This window comes from Macaca mulatta, chromosome 10 (genome assembly GCF_049350105.2).
Source record: "Macaca mulatta isolate MMU2019108-1 chromosome 10, T2T-MMU8v2.0, whole genome shotgun sequence".
Classification (NCBI taxonomy): domain Eukaryota; kingdom Metazoa; phylum Chordata; class Mammalia; order Primates; family Cercopithecidae; genus Macaca; species Macaca mulatta.
The window spans coordinates 21,367,447-21,388,027 of NC_133415.1; the positions used below are offsets into that span (position 1 = coordinate 21,367,447).

General features: G+C 37.8%; 1 protein-coding gene across 6 annotated transcripts in view; it reads right to left on the reverse strand.

Moving 5' to 3' along the window:
- Positions 1-4,027: 4,027 nt before the first annotated feature.
- Positions 4,028-20,581, reverse strand: part of HORMAD2 (HORMA domain containing 2) — a 90,246-nt gene continuing 73,692 nt past the window's right edge. For all 6 annotated transcript variants that reach the window (XR_013399375.1, XR_013399376.1, XM_001107741.5 and 3 more), the window contains one exon: positions 4,028-4,235. Coding sequence is in view for 4 of the 6 variants with exons in the window: in XM_001107741.5 (XP_001107741.2) it covers positions 4,131-4,235 (105 nt within the window). In the remaining 2 variants the exon portion in view is untranslated. The remainder of the gene's footprint in view (positions 4,236-20,581) is intronic.

The following is a 20,581-nucleotide window of genomic DNA, read 5'->3' on the forward strand; positions in this document are numbered from 1 at the left end:
CATGCACTGCTGAACACCATGGCACAGGTAAGTCCAGACTAAAATGTTTAATGAGCCTGGGCATGGTGGCTCACACCTGTAATCCCAGCACTCTGGGAAACTGAGGCGGGCAGATTGCTTGAGCCCAGGAGTTTGAGACCAGCCTGGGCAACACGGTGAAACCTCATCTCTACTAAAAACACAAAAATTATCTGGGCATGGTAGCATGTACCTGTAGTTCTAGCTACTTGGGAGGCTGAGATGGGAGGATCACTTGAACCTGGGAGGTCAAGGCTGTAGTGAGCCATGATCGCACCACTATACTCCAGGTTGGGCGACAGAGTGAGACTGTCTCAAAATAAAATAAAATAAAAGTTTAATGAGACTTTATTACTAAAGGCTCTGGGGTAACATGATGGAATTATAACACAGGAAAAAGCCCTGAAGCTGAGTAAATCAGCCTATTACCAGAAACGCTGGCCAATCCCTTTCTCAACATCCTGTATTGAGCAAATCTCATGTGCAACTTCCAGCCAGGTTGCAAGGGAATAGTTTACGCCAGCCCTGCACATAGCCAGTGGTACCTGTGAGCCACCACCTACTATAAGACTGAGTTTGCTCCTCCCAGATGGTGAAACTTTAATTGCAGAGATATTGTGCACCCAAGGGGATATTATATGAGCAGATTAGCTCCTTAGTACCTCAAGTCTTGCCATTTCTAAATAGGAACTTGACTTCACCAATGGATAACCCAAGGGCCCATTAATAAAAGCTTTTTTCTTTCTAACCAAGACAATGGTGTCCTCCTCCTCTATCAAAACTGGAAATTTTATATCAAGTCTCAGCCATGACCTCAGTACACAAATCACACAGTCACACTGAAAATATTACCTTTTTTTCCTTTAAACAAACTAAAAATATCTAAAGAGAATACATTTAGGCATTTTCTCACTTGTACAGAATCTAGAATCCTACATTGTAGCAGATCTTGACTTAAGTCTTACATGCACAGTGTGTTCAGTTTCATTTTATTATTTGGGACCTCTTTCTAAATGATGATGATTATAACTGAGAATTATTTCAATATAAGATTCTGTGGAAGTCCCTAAATATCCAATACTGTTGAGTTTGAAACCATAAATTGACAATTTTAAGATACATTAAAGTTGGCTGTAATGGTTAGTGGAATTTTAAGAACACACACACAACTCTGAACTCATGTGAAAGCAACTTTGACACTGATGAACATTTCCAGCCTCTTCCTGGAAGAGGTGAGCCGGAGAATGAAAGAACCCAGACAGCAGAGGGACCTGCAAGAGGGGAAATGAAGGTGTGGTTTCACTGCCTGGCTTCAAAGGCTGGCGGCAATCATGAGCCTAACCCATGTCTTTCCAGCTAGACCAAATTTCTGTAAAGACAGAAAAACCCCAAACAGCCAAATTCAAATTTCCCCTGCATAACTTTTTATTTAATAATGTCCCAGTTTCCAACTATCATCATCTGATCTTTGTGATCACACTGATGAACCAAGCACAGTCAGGGTGAGGGAATGACTGGTCTAGAACAGCTCAGGCATCCCAGCATGGGGCCTGTTTTCATTCTTTTCACTAAAGTGTCAGCTCCTTGATGCACTTGTGTTTATTCATCCCATTACAATTAAGAACCAAAATGAATAGACTAGAAAAAATATTTCTTTCCTTCTAATAAATCATTCAGTAGATAGAACTGAATATACTCCAATATTGATAGCTGGTTGCATATTTGAGCTCTGCTGTGTAAAATCAGATAGTTCACGTTTTCACAGTTCTCAGATTCTCTTGATAACAGATCTCCTTCCCTGTGTGCCCAGCCAAGGGCACAGGCCCAGAAACTTCTCTATTGTCTCACATACACACTGCCTCAGAAACACACAGTCCACCTACTGGCAGTGAGAAAGACTGTTCAGATGGGGAAAGAGGTGTTAATAGAGATAATAAAATCACTATAGAAATTTTCTAGATAGATTCAGATTTGAGACTTTGATTTAAAGGATCTGTCAACCTTAGGCTAAGTTTACGATAATCACAAATATAGATTATGAGCTCAATTCCCCTTGAAGCAAAATAGTTCCTTTTGAAATCCAGATTAACTACTCAGTAGTGCTAATTTGCTTTGAGAGTTGTTTATAGAGTTTTTGTGAAGCTCCTCTGTGTTCAAATACCTGCAGTGAAGACAAGCCCACTAATTCACAAGGTAGCCCATTTCAAAATTTTGACAACTGACAACTGTAGAGTTAAAAAGCTCCTCTTGGGCTGGGTGTGGTGGTCCATGCCTGTAATCCTAGCAGTTTGGGAGGCTGAGGTGGGTGGATTACTTGAAGTCAGGAGTTTGAGACCAGCCTGGGCAACATGACAAAACCCCATGTCTACAAAAGATACAAAAATAAGCCAGGCATGGTGGCACATGCTTGTAGTCCCAGCCAGTCCAGAGGCTGAGGTGGGAGGATCACTTGAGCCTGGGAGGTCAATGTTGCAGTGAGCTGAGATCATGCCGGGAAAAAAAAAAAAAAAAAAAAAAAAAAAAAAAAAGCTCCTCCTTATAAATTGATCTCCTATAGCCTTTATCAATTTGTTCTTAGACCTTCTCTCTGGAGAGACATAAACCTAATTCCTCTACTAGACAGCTAATCTCTTTATGTGATTCTCTTAAAAGAAATGATAGTGACTCAGTCTACAATTCTATCAAGGATATAATAAATCCAATACCTTTCCCCTCCTTCTTTTAGTGGTAGAGCAGGTTTTCATGAGTCCACTTAATACACTAAAAGAAGGGGAAATGCTCCTCCTCGTTGGCAGGCCCCAGTGCTACAGTCCAATTTAAGACCCTAGTTTGGTAGGCTGCCCTAGATAGTCAGGAATGGCTGAGAGTCTGGCATATGGCAAGGGGCAGTGCTGAACAGGCAGGCTCCCTGGGATTTTCCTACAGAGATTTACCTTAGTCTGGGTCAGAGGTCACTGGTTCTCCATTGTGTATGTGTGTGTGTGTGTGTGTGTGTGTTAGAATCTGGAGAGTTTTCCACAGCGCCTGAACCTGAGAGTTTGATTTAGTAGAAATGAGGCAGGCCTAGTAATCCATATTTTAACAAGCACTCCAGTTATTGATGTTCTCACTACACTTTACATTTGGAGAAATACTGATGGTAGCAAATAAACTTTTCCTTTCTGTGTGAAAAAAGATGAGCAAAAAAAAAAAAAAAGTCTTGTATTTTCATTTTATTTAACCATCAGTCACACACTTAACATTTAACTTATTGGTCCTATCCTTTTAAATTAAATTACTAAACCTCATTTTATAAGTTACTAAATCTCATGTTATATAAATAATAGAAATAACACTTTAAGTCATTTATTGTTCAGTTCATACTAATCATCAATTAAGTCTATCCAAATTCTTCCAGGATAAGGAGGGAACTAATAGCATCATTTGCAGGTTGCAGACTGATAAACTGAAGTGCTTGTTGGGAAATATTCAATATAGGTCTTAAGAAGAGAGCCAGGCTCCCAAATTGCAGCATGTTCCCTGTTTCGTATTGGCTAACAGAACAGGGCCTGGGGCCATAGTTGAGGGAGGGCACATTTTGGTCCCACAATTAGCTGATCAACCTTGTGACTGAGGTTAACACATAAATCACACCTGGATAAGCACCTCCACATGCATCCTATGCAACTCTGTGGGAATTTTTAGTACAGCTAGAAAGGGATTCCAGTATACAGGTTACAACAAGTCAAAACATTTCACAGTAGCCTAAATACCTGAAGAGTTTAATTATGAAAAAAAAAAAAAATCCTTCTTTCCTTTGAGAACAACAGTTTCTTTCCAAAATAACTGCTGTGGTTCTTTTACAAATATAACATAAAATGTGCCTCATCTCTAACCCAGCTTTGAAGTAATGCTATCCAGAGGCAGCCCTACTGATGCTCTTTCCTTGTGGCAAAGTGGACTCATGTCCTACCTGGCCAGTAATTTAGCACTTACTAACCGACAAAAAAATTGAGCAAACAATTTAGAAAAAGGTTTTGGTAACAGGAATTTACTTTCCTGCTAAGACAGTTTATGCATGTTTTTACAAAATAAACTTAATTTAAAATAAATGTAGAAAGAGTATTTAGCTTTCATTTTCTGTTAGGGATGAAGACCTTCACTGGTTCACTGACCTTCCTCTTCTTCCTGGAGTACTCAGAACTTTGCTGACTGCACACAAAATTCATTCTTTGAATCTGTGGGAATTACCAGAGAGAGGCACAATTCAGCAGAGATTTTGACATCTGCACAAGGCATATATAAGACAGGTAGACCAAGCATTAATCCCTAAAGCTGCATAACGGATCCAAACCTGCTTTCCTGTGGGCTGGTTTGGCCCTGCACAGAGGCCCTGCTGCCAGTATCAGAGTCCGGTATTCCAAGTTTCAGGAGCTGAGGTCCCTTGGAGGCAGCCAGTTCCTGAGACAGTTTCTTGGCTCTCTCTAGTGAATTCAACACATCCAAGTCTTGAGAGAAGGCTTGTTAAGGTGTGGGGCCAACAAGAAGCAATTAAGGTCTAGGAGAGATCTGGGGCACTGACTGCTTTAGAGGCAAATGTAATTTAAGTCCCAATTTCAGGTAGCAGAGACATACTGCCTTGTCTTTTCTATCGTATGTTCAGAATAATGAATTAAGAAGAAACATAACCTTTCTACTGAGGAGTATGTTAGTGATGAAAGGGAAGTTGGTCAGTGAAACATTATAGATATATATTTTGCCATTGAGTTTGGCTTTGGTAAAGATTTTAGAACTTATTTTTGCTTAACCAGGTGAACAATTAGATATATTATAATTTGCCAAACAATCCCTAATGCATGGAATTCCAAGAAACACATAGAGGACATTTATATATTTTCCAGCCACTAGATGGGAGGAAAGGTTTTTCCATGTCCTATGTTTTTCACTTGTGAGAATATATAGTAGAGGTTCCAAAATTACCCCTTTTGTCCTTTGTAGGAGAGGCATGTTATTATTACTGATACGTTATTATAACAAAACAGTGGAAGTGCCAATAAAACATTTAAGTGCCATTTAGGAACAAAGATTGGGTATCAAAATGGCTAACTTAAGCACTAATTCATCCTTTAGTTTTATAAAGCAGTTGAATTTCTGATCTCAGAAACCACAAATTCCTTTTGGCTTATACTAAGACAGTAGCTATGCAAACTCTGAGAAAATATATAGAGCAGCCAGTCAAATAACTCGTTTACTTACATGTAAAAATTTGAAATGGCCTGCTCTAAAGGAAAGGAAATAGCAACATAAAAACTCAAAGCACAAAAACTAAGTTGTTATCTAGGAGATGAATTTGTTATGGTTTGACTGTAGGAAAAAGTATCTGGGAGAAGTTAGCTAGATATGTTGCTTGGCCATGCTTTCCATTCAAACCAAGCTATCCTCACCTCTATCAAATCTGGGTACACATGAAAGAAGAGAAGATCAGTGGACAAATTCTCAACTGACCAGTTGACCTGATGGTTTAATAGTTTTGTTCTCTTTTTCTTCCATTGTTCAAATAAATCAAAGTTTAATTATGAATTGCAGAACTGTAATTTTATTGCAGTGAGTCAAAATATCTTCAATATTTCAAGGTAATATTGAACTCTCAATGGTTTATAGAAAATTAGTGGGCTGAAAAACAAGTATGTTATCAGCCAGGGGACACTTCTTAACATAGACAAATAATATATACAAACTACATAAACCAACAAATTTATCCACACAAAGGAACATTTGAGAAACATTTTTCAGGTGTATTCCAACTGGCTGAGTTTGTGTACTTGACGCCAAAACCAACAAGTCAAGCAAAGGGCCAGTAATCAGGCAGGCTAGAAAGATTATCTGGATGATCTGAACATCAGATGATCATCAAATGACTTCTAATACATTTCATATTATATTTTAAACATACAGCTTATAAGTGTTTCTCTTTTAATTATTAAGTGTTTCTTGATGCAGATTAACAAGAGGCTACTATGATCTGTTTACCAATAGAGCCTCAGGAGTAGAGTATCCACATATGTATCTGAAAAAAGCCCTGAAGATATGCTTTCTGGATATGATGTTGCCCTACTTTCCATCTTTGGTTTAGTAACATATTCTCCATTTGGGAAGCCAAAAAGTAGGCTTTGCCTTAAGCACAAATAGGATAGCCAGCTGATTTAGTAGCAGTATTTGGGAAGTTCTAGAAGGGATCCCTTCTTCTAAATGACTCTTTTTAATCACTTATTCCTTTATTCACTCCCTTTAAAAATGCTTGTTACTTGAATGTTCTCCCCAGGTTCTGTCTTTGGCTGTCTTTCTCCTTATTCTCCACACCCTCCCTGAGTGATCTCATCCGCTTTTAGGAATCAATTACCAATCATAAGCAAAGACCCCCACATTTTTGTTTACAGCTTAGATCTTCCTTCTGAACTTCAGATCTATGTGTGTATCCAACTGCCAACTAAAAGTCTCTACATGGGTATTCCAAAGAAAACTCAAGTGCAGTCTGTCCAAATTGGAATTTATCATCTGCTTCTCTAAGCCTGTTCCCAATCTTTGTTCTCACTCACCCAAGGTGTCCAAGTTAAAAATCACAGAATCATCCATGAGTACTCCATCATTCTTATGCTAGCATCTAATTAATCACTAATTCCTTTTGATCCTACCTCCTTAATAGCTCTCAAATCCATCCATTGTCCTCTATTCCCATTACTTCTTTAGTGCAGGCAAACATCATCTCTCCCAATCACTGGTCCCTACTCCCACTATGACTGCTTCTCCAGTCCATTCTCCACTCTGGAGCACAAGTTGTCTCATATGCAGATCTGACCACATCGCTCTTCTGCTTCATCAATCATCCATTAATAACTTCCCATGGACCTCAGAATAAAGTCTAGGTGCTTTATGGCCGTGGCCTATTTCTGCAGATCCATCTTCCCCCACACTTAACCACTTGCAGTTCTAATGGGCCCTGCTTGCCCCACTCTGGACTTTACCTTTAATACCCACACCCATGCTTTGCTCCTCTCTTCCTCATTTGGCCCAGGGGCAGGTCCATAGTTTCTTCTGCCTGCTGGGCTTCCCTGACACCCCCACGGCTGTGTTCTTTTCTTACCCCTTTTGTAGCATTTACTATGCAGTATTATCAGGCCTACTTAGTAGTCTTCCCATCCAGAATGTAAACTCCTTGAGGTTAGTGCCATTTTTTTTTTTTTCCTTTTTGAAATGGAGTCTTACTCTGTCACTCAGGCTACAGTATAGTGGTGCAATCTCAGCTCACTGCAACCTGCATCTCCCAGGTTCAAGCAATTTTCATGCCTCAGCCTCCCAAGTAGCTGGGATTACAGCCACCCGCCACCATGCCCAGCTATTTTTGTATTTTTATTAGAGACAGGATTTTACCATATTGGACAGGCTAGTCTCAAACTCCTGACCTCAGGTGATTCGCATGCCTTGGCCTCCCAAAGTGCTGGGATTACAGGCATAAGCCACTGCGCCCAGCCCCAATATTTGCATCATCTTTGTATTCTCAGTTCCTGGCATCTGGTAGAGCTCTTTAATTATTGGCTGAATGAATGAACACATAAATGAAACTGATTTTAAGCCAGGCGATGAGCTGGGCACTAAAAACATGTCTCTAGTAATACAAAGATCAATGAGACATAGATGGTTTCCCAGAATTGAGCCTTGTAAAGGAGAGACATTAAGTACACAATTACAATATAATGCAATACAATGTAATGCCAAAAGTGACATTCGGCAATTCATTCAGCAGTTATTTATTGAGTGTCAGCTATGTGCATAGCACTCTTCTAGGTGTTTGGGACATATCAGAGAACAAAAGAGATAAAAATTCCTGCCCATGAATTTTACAATCTGGCCATGTTACTTTCCAATGGCATCCATTGCTTTTAGGACAAAGTCCAAAAATGGCCTTTCATACCCCAGACATAGTTCTTTACATTTTCAGGGGAGGGAAAGTGTCACAGACCCTGATGAAAGCTATGCACTCTCTCCTCAGAAAAATGCTCACACCTCCACGCACTAATCTACTTTGGCAGGCTGTTTGAGGGGCTACTAGACCCCCTGAGTACTTCCCAGTTAGAGTTATGACTCCTCAGGCCCTGGCTTTGCCTAGCCTCATACCTTGCTTCTCATACCTTGCTTCCTCTTGATTCTAAACCTTTGCACATGATGTTCCTTCTGCCTAAAATGTTCTTTACCCTCCACTGCCCTCCCTTTTTGCCAGTTGATTCCTACTCATTCTTCAGATCTCAGATAAAAAAAATATTTCCTCAGAGAAACTCTCTCCATCCCAAATAAGTTAGGTCGCCCAATCATAGAACTATGTGGAGTTCTAGGAGATTAGGAACATGCATGTGTTGGTTACATTTGTATCACTAACATCTAGCAAGTGCCTTGACATAGTAAAAGCTCAATAAATACTTTCTGATGAATGAATTTTCAAAGAGCACTCTGCTTGCAGGGTAGAAATGTATTGGAGACATCAAGCAGATACAGTCTGTTATAGTGGTACACAGACGGTAACTTGCATGGCAGTGGAGATGGAGAAAAGTTAAAATTGAGAGATATATTTGGGAGGTAGAGTCAGAAGGATGGCCAGTTGGATATCATGGTAAGAGAGAGATAGATGGGTCAATAATAACTTCCCTGTTTCTAGTTTGGTTAACTGCATGGATGGAGGTGCTGTTCTCTCAGGTTGAGAAGAATGGGAGTTTTGAACCTGTTGAGTTTGGAGTGCCTACAAAACCTCCAGGTGGACACGTTGAATTGGTAGCTATATGTAGAAGTCTGAAGTTCAGGAAAGAGGTCTGGGTTGGAGATGTAAATTTGAAAGTCATAAGCATAAGGAGGATAATTAATGCCATGGGTGTGGGAGAGTTTGCTTATTGAAAGATCAGAATGTGGGAAGGGAAAGAGATCAGGACATAGCCTAAGGAAATCCAACATCTAGAGATTAGTTAGAGGATGAGCCAACAAAGGAGACTGAGAAAGAGAGAGATAAAAGAAGATTAGCAGACTGTAATGTTGAGAAAGCCAGGGGAAGGGGGTTTTAAGGAGAGGGAGTGGAAAAATTAAAAGATGGTAGTCAACAGTGTCAAGTGTTGCTGAGAGGGCAAGGAAGATGAGGACTCAAATATGTCCACTTGATTTCACCACATGGGGTTTACTGAGTGCATTGGATTGGTGAGGGTGGAAATCACTTTGAAGTCATGTGAAGAGCGAATAAAAGATTAAAGAAATTGAGACAAGTACACAAAGTTTTATAGAAGTCAAGAGGGAGTGACCAACTCAGGCTTGGGAATTTAGAGAAGGCTCCTTAGAAGAGAGACATTGAGCTGAGTATTGAAGGAAAAGCAGCAGTTCACCAGACTGGAAAGGGTGGTGGGAGCAGGGGGAGGTTATTCTAGGCAGAAAGTTCAATATGTTTAAAGACAATGAAACGTGAAAAGACATGGAAAATATATGAGATGGTGGGAAATGTCCCTTTATTAGATTGACTCTCAGGGTTAGGTATTATGCATTCAACATACTCCTGTTAAAAATGCAAATTCCCCTGAAATTTTTACTCAATATGATATTAGTGTAAGTAAATTTACCAAGTGGTCTCCAAGTGTCAGCCTACCAAAAGCAGAACCTCACAGGCTTTGGAAAAAGGACAGATATGTTGTGACACAGAAAGGGCAGTTCAGGGCACAGTACTTGTTTTGAGTGAGGAGGTAGACCTGCACGGGGAACCAAGGGAGAGGGCAGCCCCAGGCAGCCAGGAAATATAATGAGGTTTTGTGCCTGGGGTGAGTGTAGTGAATTTTGCTCACTTCAAAATTATTTTTCAAGTCAGATCTGGCAAAATGTTTTCTCTTGAGAAAACCAGTCCTCACCAGTATAAATTTGTAGTTAAGTTTATGTCTAGAATCTTTGGATTTGGCAGTTTCCAGATCAAAGACTTCTATGGTTCAGAGGATCTATGTCCCTAAAAGTAAGTTATATCACTGATGTTTTGATTCACTTAACATTTATATTTTTGGCACAATGAAAGGGAGATCAACAGTAATTATAAAATAAATGCCGTTAATATAAATGCAGTTTATGCTAACATTGTGATGAATAAGCAGTAAGAAAGCAAATGCTTTGAGAGAATACTTACCTTCAACACCAGTGGAGCTGTAAGCTTTCTTGATATGTTGGTACAGTAAAGGAAAGAAAGGAGTAAAACATGACAAGAATTATCCAAGTTTGTGGTAACGCCATTGACCAAGGTTACAAATAGAAGAAGTTGATGGAGTGGGAAGTGGGAGCATGATGGGGAAGATAGATGGAGAAATAATTGACTCTGTTTATAAGTTTCTGAACTGGATGTGAGATACCCAAATGAAGATGTTCACCAGGCATTGACTATGTGAGCTGGATCTAAGGATGGAGAAAATCACATCAAGAGCACACTGGGAAATGTCTCATGTTTTACTGGGACTTGTGAGGGGTTTGCCCATTCAATTAATTTCTTATCTTCTGTAGTTTGTGACCAGAGTTCTGGACCATGACTATCTCTATTTAGGAGGTAAATGTGTATTCTTCTTAGGCTCATAATCAGATATTTCCATTTATCTCCAAAAGTTATTACGTAAGTTCTCCCTTACCCACTTCTCTAAGGTATCATATGACTTTAAAAGTTTTATAATTAATTCACTTATTTGACAAATGTTTTTTGAGCACCTTCTCTGTGCCAGACATTGTGTTAAACACTAAAGATACAAAGCTGATCAAGACACTTCATGTCCTCAAAGAAGGCCTGGTACAGGGAAACAAACAGGTTACAGAGGAAATGACAGAGTCATGTATAGGGTACAGCAGGGGTTCCAAAAAGATCTTATCAGTTCTTTCTGAGGAGGCCTGGCAAGGCTTCAAAGGAGATATGAAGCTTGAACTAAGTAATGCAAGATGAGCAGACATTCACCAGGCAAACAGCATTAGGAAATGGGGTTGCAAATAACATATTTTAGACAGAAGGAGTACAGGTACAGGGATATAAAGCAGGATACCTCTGGGGAATTGGGTATAGTTCAATGGGGCTAACAGGAAGGGTGTGGGAGTGGTGGGCTAGGTCAGACAATGTCATTCTTTAAAGTTTGGACTTTGTAATGGGAGTTTGTAATGGAATACCCCGAAGGGTTCCAAGAGTAGGTCTGTTTTAGAAAGATCCCTATGGCAGCAGTGTGAAGGGTGGATTGAAGAGGAGTAAGATGAGAAGCAATGAGGCTACTTCAGAAAAGGAATGATCTGAGCAAGACCAAAAGCCACAGTAAAGTTAGAGGGAGAACATTAAAAGGATAAAGGGCTCAGCAGAGACAGAATGAACGCCTGAACCTGAGCCCTACCATGACTTGATCATTAATTGGAATAAGCACAGGTATAGTAAAGGAAAGAAAGGAGTAAAACATGACAAAAATTACCCAAGTTTCTGGTAATGCCAGTGACCAAGATGGGAAATAGAAGTTGAGGGAGTAGGAGGTAGGAACATGGTAAGAAGGATGGATGAAGAAACAACTGACTCTGTTTTCAAGATTCCGAGTTGGAATGAGATATCCAAATGAAGATGTCCACCAGGCATTGACTATGTGATCTGGAGCTAAGGATGAAGGAAATTGCATCAAGGGCATATATCAAAAGAAGTATTCACTTGGACAAAAGAAAGAATATTACTTCTTCTGAGGTCCAAAGGAATGAGGTAAAGTGGATACCGATATAGGTAAACATTTAAATATGAGAGCAAAATGTTGAATGATTTATGTTTCATGGCCTTAATTATTTCTATGAAGTAGAGTTTAGGTCATCTGCCTAGAAAGGGAGTAAATTGGTGTTGGGTGGCACTTAAAACACTTAAGTGGTAAAAGTATAAAATGGTCATTTGGACAATGGGAAAAGCAGTTGATCATAGATTTGTAAAAATCATGTAGACTTTTACTTAGGATCCACATAGCTTTAAGACATAATACCTTCAAATTAAACATTTGAATGCTTACAACATACTATATACTAAAAAATTCTATATGTTATGTCATTTATTCCTCACAATAACTGTGTGTGATGGGAGGGGGAGTGTTTATTCTTCTTGTACAGATGTAGAAACTGAAGCTCAGAGAAGTGAAATGACTTATCCAGTTCACACATTTAGTAAGTGCAAGTTTTGAACCCAGGTCTCCTGATTTCAAGTTTAGTGCTCCTTAAAATTTGTTTCTTCAACCCAAAGGGGAAAACAAGGTAAGAAATTACAGAATGGTCTATAAGAATTCTTTGTAGCATCCTTAAGCTTCTATTTGGGGTTGATCTTTCCTTGGGCACAGCCTATTGGGACTTCAAACTAAACAAAACCAAAGTCAAATTTATTGTTTTTCCTTTGTAACCAATTTTTCCTCATGACTCTACAATTTCTGTAAATCATCATTTCCCAGTCATCAAAGGTGGAAAACAGTCACCTTAGATTCATCCCTTGTTTCCTAATGCCTACACAGTGTTCTTGTAATGAGTAAATGGAATAGCACAGATAGAGAACTCGGTATAACCTCTCACATGTGCAAGTCATTCAGTGACTGACAGTTATCATAATTCCTACTGCCACAGGAATCCCCAGCTCCAGGCAAATTGGATACTTGTGGTACACTGAAAAACAGGCCCCAAAAGATGTCCATGTCCTAAATTCTGGAGCCTGTGAATGTGACCTTACATGGCAAAAATATAAAAGGGGGACGTCTCTACAGATGTAATAAAGGATCTTGAAATGGAGAGTTCTTCTTAATTATCCAGGTGGACCCTAAATGTAGTCATATGTATCCTTGTAAGACAGAGGCAGTGGGAGATGTGAACACAGGCAGAAGAGAAGAAAATGTGACAATAGGGTCAGAGACTATTGTGACCAGGAATACCAGCAGCTACTAGAAGCTGGATGAGGCAAAGAATAGAACTTCTCTTAGAGCCCCAGAGGGAGTATGGCTCTACTGACATCTTGATTTCAGGCCACTGATACTGCTTTTGGACTTCTGGCCTCTAGAATTGTAAGAGAATACATTTTTGTTGTTTTAAACCACCAAACTTGTAATTTATTACAGCAACCAAGGGAACTAATCCTCCAAACATACCACATTCTTTTCCCTCTTCTCTATTTCCTCTAGATTTAAGAAAACAGAAATCTTCCATTACTTTCTTTCTTTTAAATTTTGAATAATTCCTTCAAGGCCAATGTCTAACAGTACTTCATCCACAAACCCTCTCTTGCTCTTTTAATCTGACATGAACTTTCTTTCTAATGAATATCCACACTACATTTTTGTAACTGAATGTTTCTGACAACATAAATATTTGTAAACAAATTGCCCTATACCTGGGATTGGATTTTTATTTAGGAATTCATGTGTATTAATTTTATGGCCTTTTGCCTCTCTGCAATGCTTTACACAATGTCTTTCACACAGTAGGTATCAATAATTCTTTGCTACACTACCTCTACTACTTACAAAAGTGTTCAGTTACACAGTTATTCATACATTCAAAAGCCGTACTGTCTAATATGATAGCTATTAGCTACATGTGGCCATTTATATTTAAATTAATCAAAATGAAATAAAACTTAAAATTTACTTCCTCAGTTGCATTAGCTACATTTCTGGTGCTCAATAGCCACATGTGGTGAGTGGCTACCTATTTGACATCACAGATACAGAACATTTTTATTATCACAGGAAGTTCTATTGGACAGAGCTATTCTACATGACAATCTTGAATATTATACAAGTAAATAGAAATTTTATTAGGGATTATGGTGATAATAGGAATATAGATACTAGAAATAATGTTTCCTCAAAACACGAAGGCATATTATTATAAAAATGTTGTTTCCCAAGATTAATTCATCAAATAAAAGTAATCTCAATAAAAATTCCAATAATATGTCTGTTGGAACTTGTTAGGCTGATTCTAATAGTCATGTGAAAGAGAAAATATGTGGGAAAACCTTAAAAAGAAAGAATAATAAAAAAGAAGAAGAATGAGGGGAATAATAATAATAAAGAGAATAAAGAAAAAGAAGAATAATGAAGAATAAAGAAAAAGAATAATAATAAATATAAAGGGAATAAAGAAAAAGAAGAATAATGAGGGGAAACAGTTACCCTTCCAGATATTAAAAGCTACTATAAAATCAAGGTAATTAAAAATTATATCACAAGAGTAGATATATGGATCAGTGAAATAGAAGAGAAAATCTAAACACAAGCCTATGCTTTAGTTTATGAAAAAGGTGGCATTTCAATTAGCAGGGAAAGGGCAGACTATTCAGGTGGTACCAATAAAATGGGAAAAAGTTATCATACAGGGGGAAATATCCCAGCTAACTTAAGGAAACAAATATATAAACCCAAACTACAAATCTAGTAAAACAAAATATAGAAAACATTATGTATAACTTTAGCATTGGGAAGACCCTCTTAAGTAATATATAAAATGTATAAAATGGGGATAGCATTAGGAGATATACCTAATGTAAATGACGAGTTAATGGGTGCAGCACACAAATATGGCACATGTATACATATGTAACAAACCTGCACGTTGTGCACATGTACCCTAGAACTTAAAGTATAATAATAATTTTTAAAAAGTAAAAAAAAAAATGTATAAAATGATGAGACCATGGAAAGACATCTCCATTCATAGATTGAAAGACAATATGGTTAAGATGTCAATACTACCCAAAGCAATCTACAGACTCAACACAATCTTTGTCAAAATCCCAATAAAATTTTTTACAGAGATAGAAAAACCCATTCTAAAATTTATGTGGGATCTCAAGGATCTCCAAATGGCCAAAACAATCTTGAATAAGAAAAACAAAGTTGGAGGTTTCACATGTCCTGATTTCAAAGCTTACTACAAACCTACAGTAATCAGAACAGTGTGGTACTGGCATAAAGACAGGCATATAGACCAATGGAGTAGAGTAAAGAGCCCAGAAATAAACCTTCATATATATGGTCAAATGATTTTCAACAAATGTGCCAAGAACATTCAATGAGGAAAGATAGTCTTTTCAACAAATGCTGTTAAGAAAACGGAATATCCATATGCAAAAGAATTAAGTTGGACCTTTATCTTAGATCATACACAAAAGTTAACTCAGAAAGGATCAAAGACCTAAACTTAAGAGCCAAAACTATAAAACCCTTAGAAGAAAATATAAGGAAAATCTTCGTAACATTGGAGTTAACAAGGATTTCTTAGATATGACACAAAAAACAAAGGCAAAAGAAAAAATAGGTAAATTGGACTTCAAAATTTAAACTTTTGTGCATCAAAGAATGCTATTATCAAGGAGGCAACCCATGGAATGAGAGAAAATATTTGCAAATCATATATCTGATAACGGATTAATCTCCAAAATATATAAAGCATTCCTACAACTCAACAACAACAAAACAACACTGATTTTAGTGGGTATGGTGGTTCACACTTGTAATCGCAGCTATTCAGGAGGCTGAGGCAGGAGGATCGCCTGAGCCCAGGAGTTTGAGACCAGCCTGGGCAACATAGTGAGACCCTGTCTCTTAAAATACAAACAAACAAAAAAACAAACAAAATCCTGAGTTTAAGATGGGCAAAAGACTTGAAGAGACATTTCTCTAAATAAGATATGCAATTAGCCAATAAGCACATGAAAAGATGCTCAATATCACTATCATCAGAGATGCAAATTAAAGCCACAAAGATATACCACTTCATACTCATTATAATAGTTATTATTTTAAAAAACCCAGAAAATAACAAGTTGGGGATGATGTGGAGAAATTGGAACACTTGTGCATTGCTGGTAGAAATGTTAAATGGTGCAGCTGCTATGGAAAATAGTAGGGCAATTCTTCAAAAAATTAAAAATAGAATTACCTTATTATCCAGCAATTCCACTGCTGGGTACATACCCAAAAAGACTGAAAGCAGGAACTTGAACAAGTATTTGTACACCCATGTTCATAGCAGCGTTATTCACAATAGCCAAAAGGAAGAAACAACCCACCTGTCCATCAATAGATGAATGGATAAACAAAATATGGTATATACATACAATGGAAGATTTTAAAAGGAAGCTTTAAAAGGAAGGATATTCTGATACATGCTCAAACATGGATGAACCTTGAGGACATTATGCTAAGTGAAATAAGCCAGTCAAAAAAGAGCAAATATTATATAATTCCACTTGTATAAGGTATATAGATTAGTCAAATTCATAGAGACAGAAAATAGAATGATGATTGCCAGGTGCTATGGGGAGAGGGAGATGAGGAGTTATTATTTAATGGGGATAGTTTCAGTTTGGGAAGATGAAAAAACTTCTGGAAATGGATAATGGTGACAGTTGCACAACAATGTGAATACACTTAATGCCACTGAACTGTACCCTTAAAAATTGTTAAAATGGCACTTTATATATTCTGTATATTTTACCACAATAAAAAATCAACACAAAAAGAAAAATAAAAAAAAGAAAAACAGAAGTCAGCACATGGCCGAGCATGGTGGTTTATGCCTGTAATCCCAGAACTTTGAGAGGCTGAGGCAGGCAGATTAGTTGAGCCCAGTGATTTGAGAACAGCCTGGGCAACATGGAGAAACCCCATCTCTACAAAAAATTTTAAAAATTATCTGGGTGTGGTGGCACATGCCTGTAATCCCAGCTACTCAGGAGGCTGATGTGGCAGAAGATTGCTTGTACCCAGGAGGCAGAGGTTGAGGTGAGCCAAGATCATGCCACTGCACTGTGGCCTGGGCAAGAGAGTGAGACCTTGTCTCAAAAAAAAAAAAAAAAAAAGAAAAGAAAATCAGCACATGATTTATAAAAATGATGAAACCATAAAAAATAAGCATCTTTTCTTAGGTAATACAATCTTTGAACAGGACTATATCCAGATAATCAAAAACTTCAATTATCTTCTGGCCCCCTAGGTATCTATCCTAGAGAAATGCTTCCATATATGCACAAAGAGTCATGTTCAAGGACATTCCTGAAGCAATGTTCCTAAGAAAAAGTAAAAACTTAAATGTTCATCAATATCAAAAACTTGAAATAAACCTAGAACACTTTAATACTAAGGATTACTATGCCACAGTTAAAAAGAATGAGGCTCATTTAAGTATACTGATAGGGAAAAATCTATAAGACGTATATTGAGTGAAAAAAGTAAGTTTAAAAAAAGGACAATATTATTGCATTTGTGATTTTAAGATGTCCACAAATCGCCGGGCGTGGTGGCTCATGCCTGTAATCCCAGCACTTTGGGAGGCAGAGGTGGGCAGATCACCTGAGGTCAGGACCAGCCTGGCCAACATGGTGAAACCCTGTCTCTACAAAAATACGAAAATTAGCCAGTCATGATGGTGGGTGCCTGTAATCCCAGCTACTCTAGAGGCTGAGGCAGGAGAATCGCTTGAACCCAGGAGGCAGAGGTTGCAGCGAGCTGAGATTGCGCCACTGCACTCCAGCCTGGGCGACAGAGCAAGATTCTGTATCAAAAGAAAAAAAAAAAAAAAGATGTCCACAAATCAAATGTTTGCATGTATATACCTATATACAGTACTGCCTAATAGAAATAGAATGCAAGACACAACTACACACCAAATAAATAATTTTAAACTGGAACCATATTTTAAAAAATAAGAAAAAGCTGATTAAATTAAAATTTAATATTTAATTTAACCCAATATATTAAAAACTATCATTTTAATATGTGAATATTAAAATGATGGAGATATTTTTATGTTCTTTTTTTGCAGTACATCCTCACACTCCAGCGTATATTTTATACCTACATCTCAATTCAAACTAGCCACATTTCAAGTGCTCAATAGCTGCATGTGGCTAGTGGCTGCCATATTAAACAACATATCGTGTATGTGTGTGTGTATTTTGAGACAGGGTCTCGCTCTGTCACCTAGGCTGGGTTGCAGTGGTGCCATCCATGGCTTACTGTCACCTTGACCTCCCCGTCTCAGATAATCCTCCCACCTCAGCTTCCCGAGTACCTGGGACTACAGGCACACACCACCATGCCCAGCTAATTTTTGTATTTTTGGTAGAGACAGGCTTTCACCGTATTGCCCACGCTGGTCTCAAACTGCTGGACTCAAGTTATTGGCCCACGCCAACCTCCCAAAGTGCTGGGACTACAGATGTGAGCCACCATGCCCACCCTGTGTGTGTATTTTAAATGTAAAGGAAAAGGTATGGAATATCCTCATTGGCAGTTTTTGAACTATCTATGAGAATGTATTCATGTGTAAATTGTATTAAATATAATCAAACTTAAATTAAAAATGTGAAGTTTCATATCAATGTGTTTATTGTTTAAATTGTGTTTTCTATTACTTGACATGGTTATAATAATCAACATGTTTATTACTTCAATCTCTTTTATCCCCTTTATTTCAAAGTGATAAAAAATGTTATTGTAAAAATCTTTTTACTTGCAATCTTGCTTTATTTGCAATGGTAAAAAAGAACATTTTATAAAATAATGTTTATTTGGCTTTTAAAAATTATAAAATATTCTAAAATATTATTAAATGCTTTTCAATAGAAAAATGTCAGTTACTTTCTTACTTTCAAATGCCTGAGTAAATAATTATGAATTCTGTGGTAGTTAAAGGTGGATACATTAAATACATGAACACGCTCAAGCGCATACTTGAAGTAATTATAAAAATGAAAAAGTTGTTTCTTGGTTTGTGGCATGAATAGAGGAAATTTACAGGCAATGACATGATGGTGTCATTAGATGTACTAAAGTTTGACATACGTTTGCTGATTCTTCAAAAAAGAGATGAACAGATAATAGATACAGAATTGGAAATGCAATACCCTGCTTCTCACAGACTTGCTATGTAGGTCATTTGCTTGAACATGAGCCTCTATAAGTGCTTTAGCAGGTGTTGAGAGGAACATAGCATAACTGTAAGTACAGAAATGACTATAGAGATAGGTCCCATAAAATATCAGAAAAAGACCACTTTGATATGAAAATTGTCTAAGAGGGAAGATCTCTATTGGTGCAATATCTAAACCTCAGGTCATAATTGCTTACTCTTGCTGGCAGGAAGGAGCGACCAAAGTAGACTACACTTAGGAACTCTGGCATCCCCAGTAAAGTTCCTCCATACAAGGCAGAGGCAGAGTTGCAAGATACAGTCACTAAGAAGTCAGATTTTCCCTTTAAATTGACCCTAAATTCAATTGAAGAGAAATAGAAAACCCCTAAAGAGAAGTAGTTGAGTGTTTAGAGAAAGGATAAGTTTTACATGAGGGGCACACACCTAAACTTAAGTTTCATATTTATCCAGGAAATGATGAAACATTTTTAAAATTTCTAACACAAAATGAGAATAATCATACCTCTCCTCTTCCTGATCTAGCTTTGAAAAAATATATTCAAACACTTTGCTGTAATTAACAGAATTTTCTACAGCATCAATTTAGTTCAAGTATAGTTATTTAATTGCTTCCATTTTTGTTAGTTTTATATATCTGTTTCAACGGCTAATACATTTACATAATATGCAATTCAAAAGGTAATATACAGGTATATAGTGAAACTCTCTCTGCTGTCCCAGAACCATTCAAGTCCCCTTCTAAAAGACAACCACTGTTACCAGTTTCTTTTACATCCTTGCAAAAACCATCTGTACTGTTGTCATTTCAAAATCAACTGCATCACTAAAAACTTAAAACTGGTATAAAATTCATGATATCACTCTCTTCAAGTTGTTTTATTAAATCTGGGCTAGGCCCGGCCACAGTAAGAGTAAATGAGGAAATGGAGGGTTGTGACCAAGTAACAGACCTATCTGCAGCGCCACTCTTGGTCTTTTATGGAGGTGAGCTTTCTTCCCATTCCTCCAGTTATTCTCCCCATGTAGAGAATACGTATTTTCCTCCTGACTAAAGAAAATGAAAGAAAACCAAAGAATGGAAAGGTAAAAGAAGAGGGCCAGGCAAACAGAAGATTCAAGGCACCATGCTAAGTGCTATGGTGGTGATAAGGGCAGGGCACAATGGCAGCAGAACAGCAGGGGTGGGCAGTAGAGTTCAAGGTAGTAAGGAACACAGATATGTAAACAACAAACTCTAACATCCAACACAGGTAGGATGAAGTCAGGGCTAAATAAAGATACAAGCAGTAGGCTGTAAGAATGTGGATGGAAAAGAATGGAGAGAGGGACTTCATAAATTAGCCCTGGGCTGGCTGAGCATGTCTGACAAGCTTCTTTTCAGAGTGCACACATTTTCCCTGACTCATGAAAACTTAGAACTGGGAGAATGCCAGAGCAGTGTGCTGAAGCTCAGTCAGTAAGGAAGTCTTTTGGAACCAACATGGAGAGGAAAAAACTAAAGACCTTGCATATACACAAAAAAGTAGGAAAAATAATAAAAGCCCTCCTGCAGCTCACAACTGGTCTTCAGTAGTGAATCAGAAAAAAAAAAAAAAAAAAAAAAGAGCAT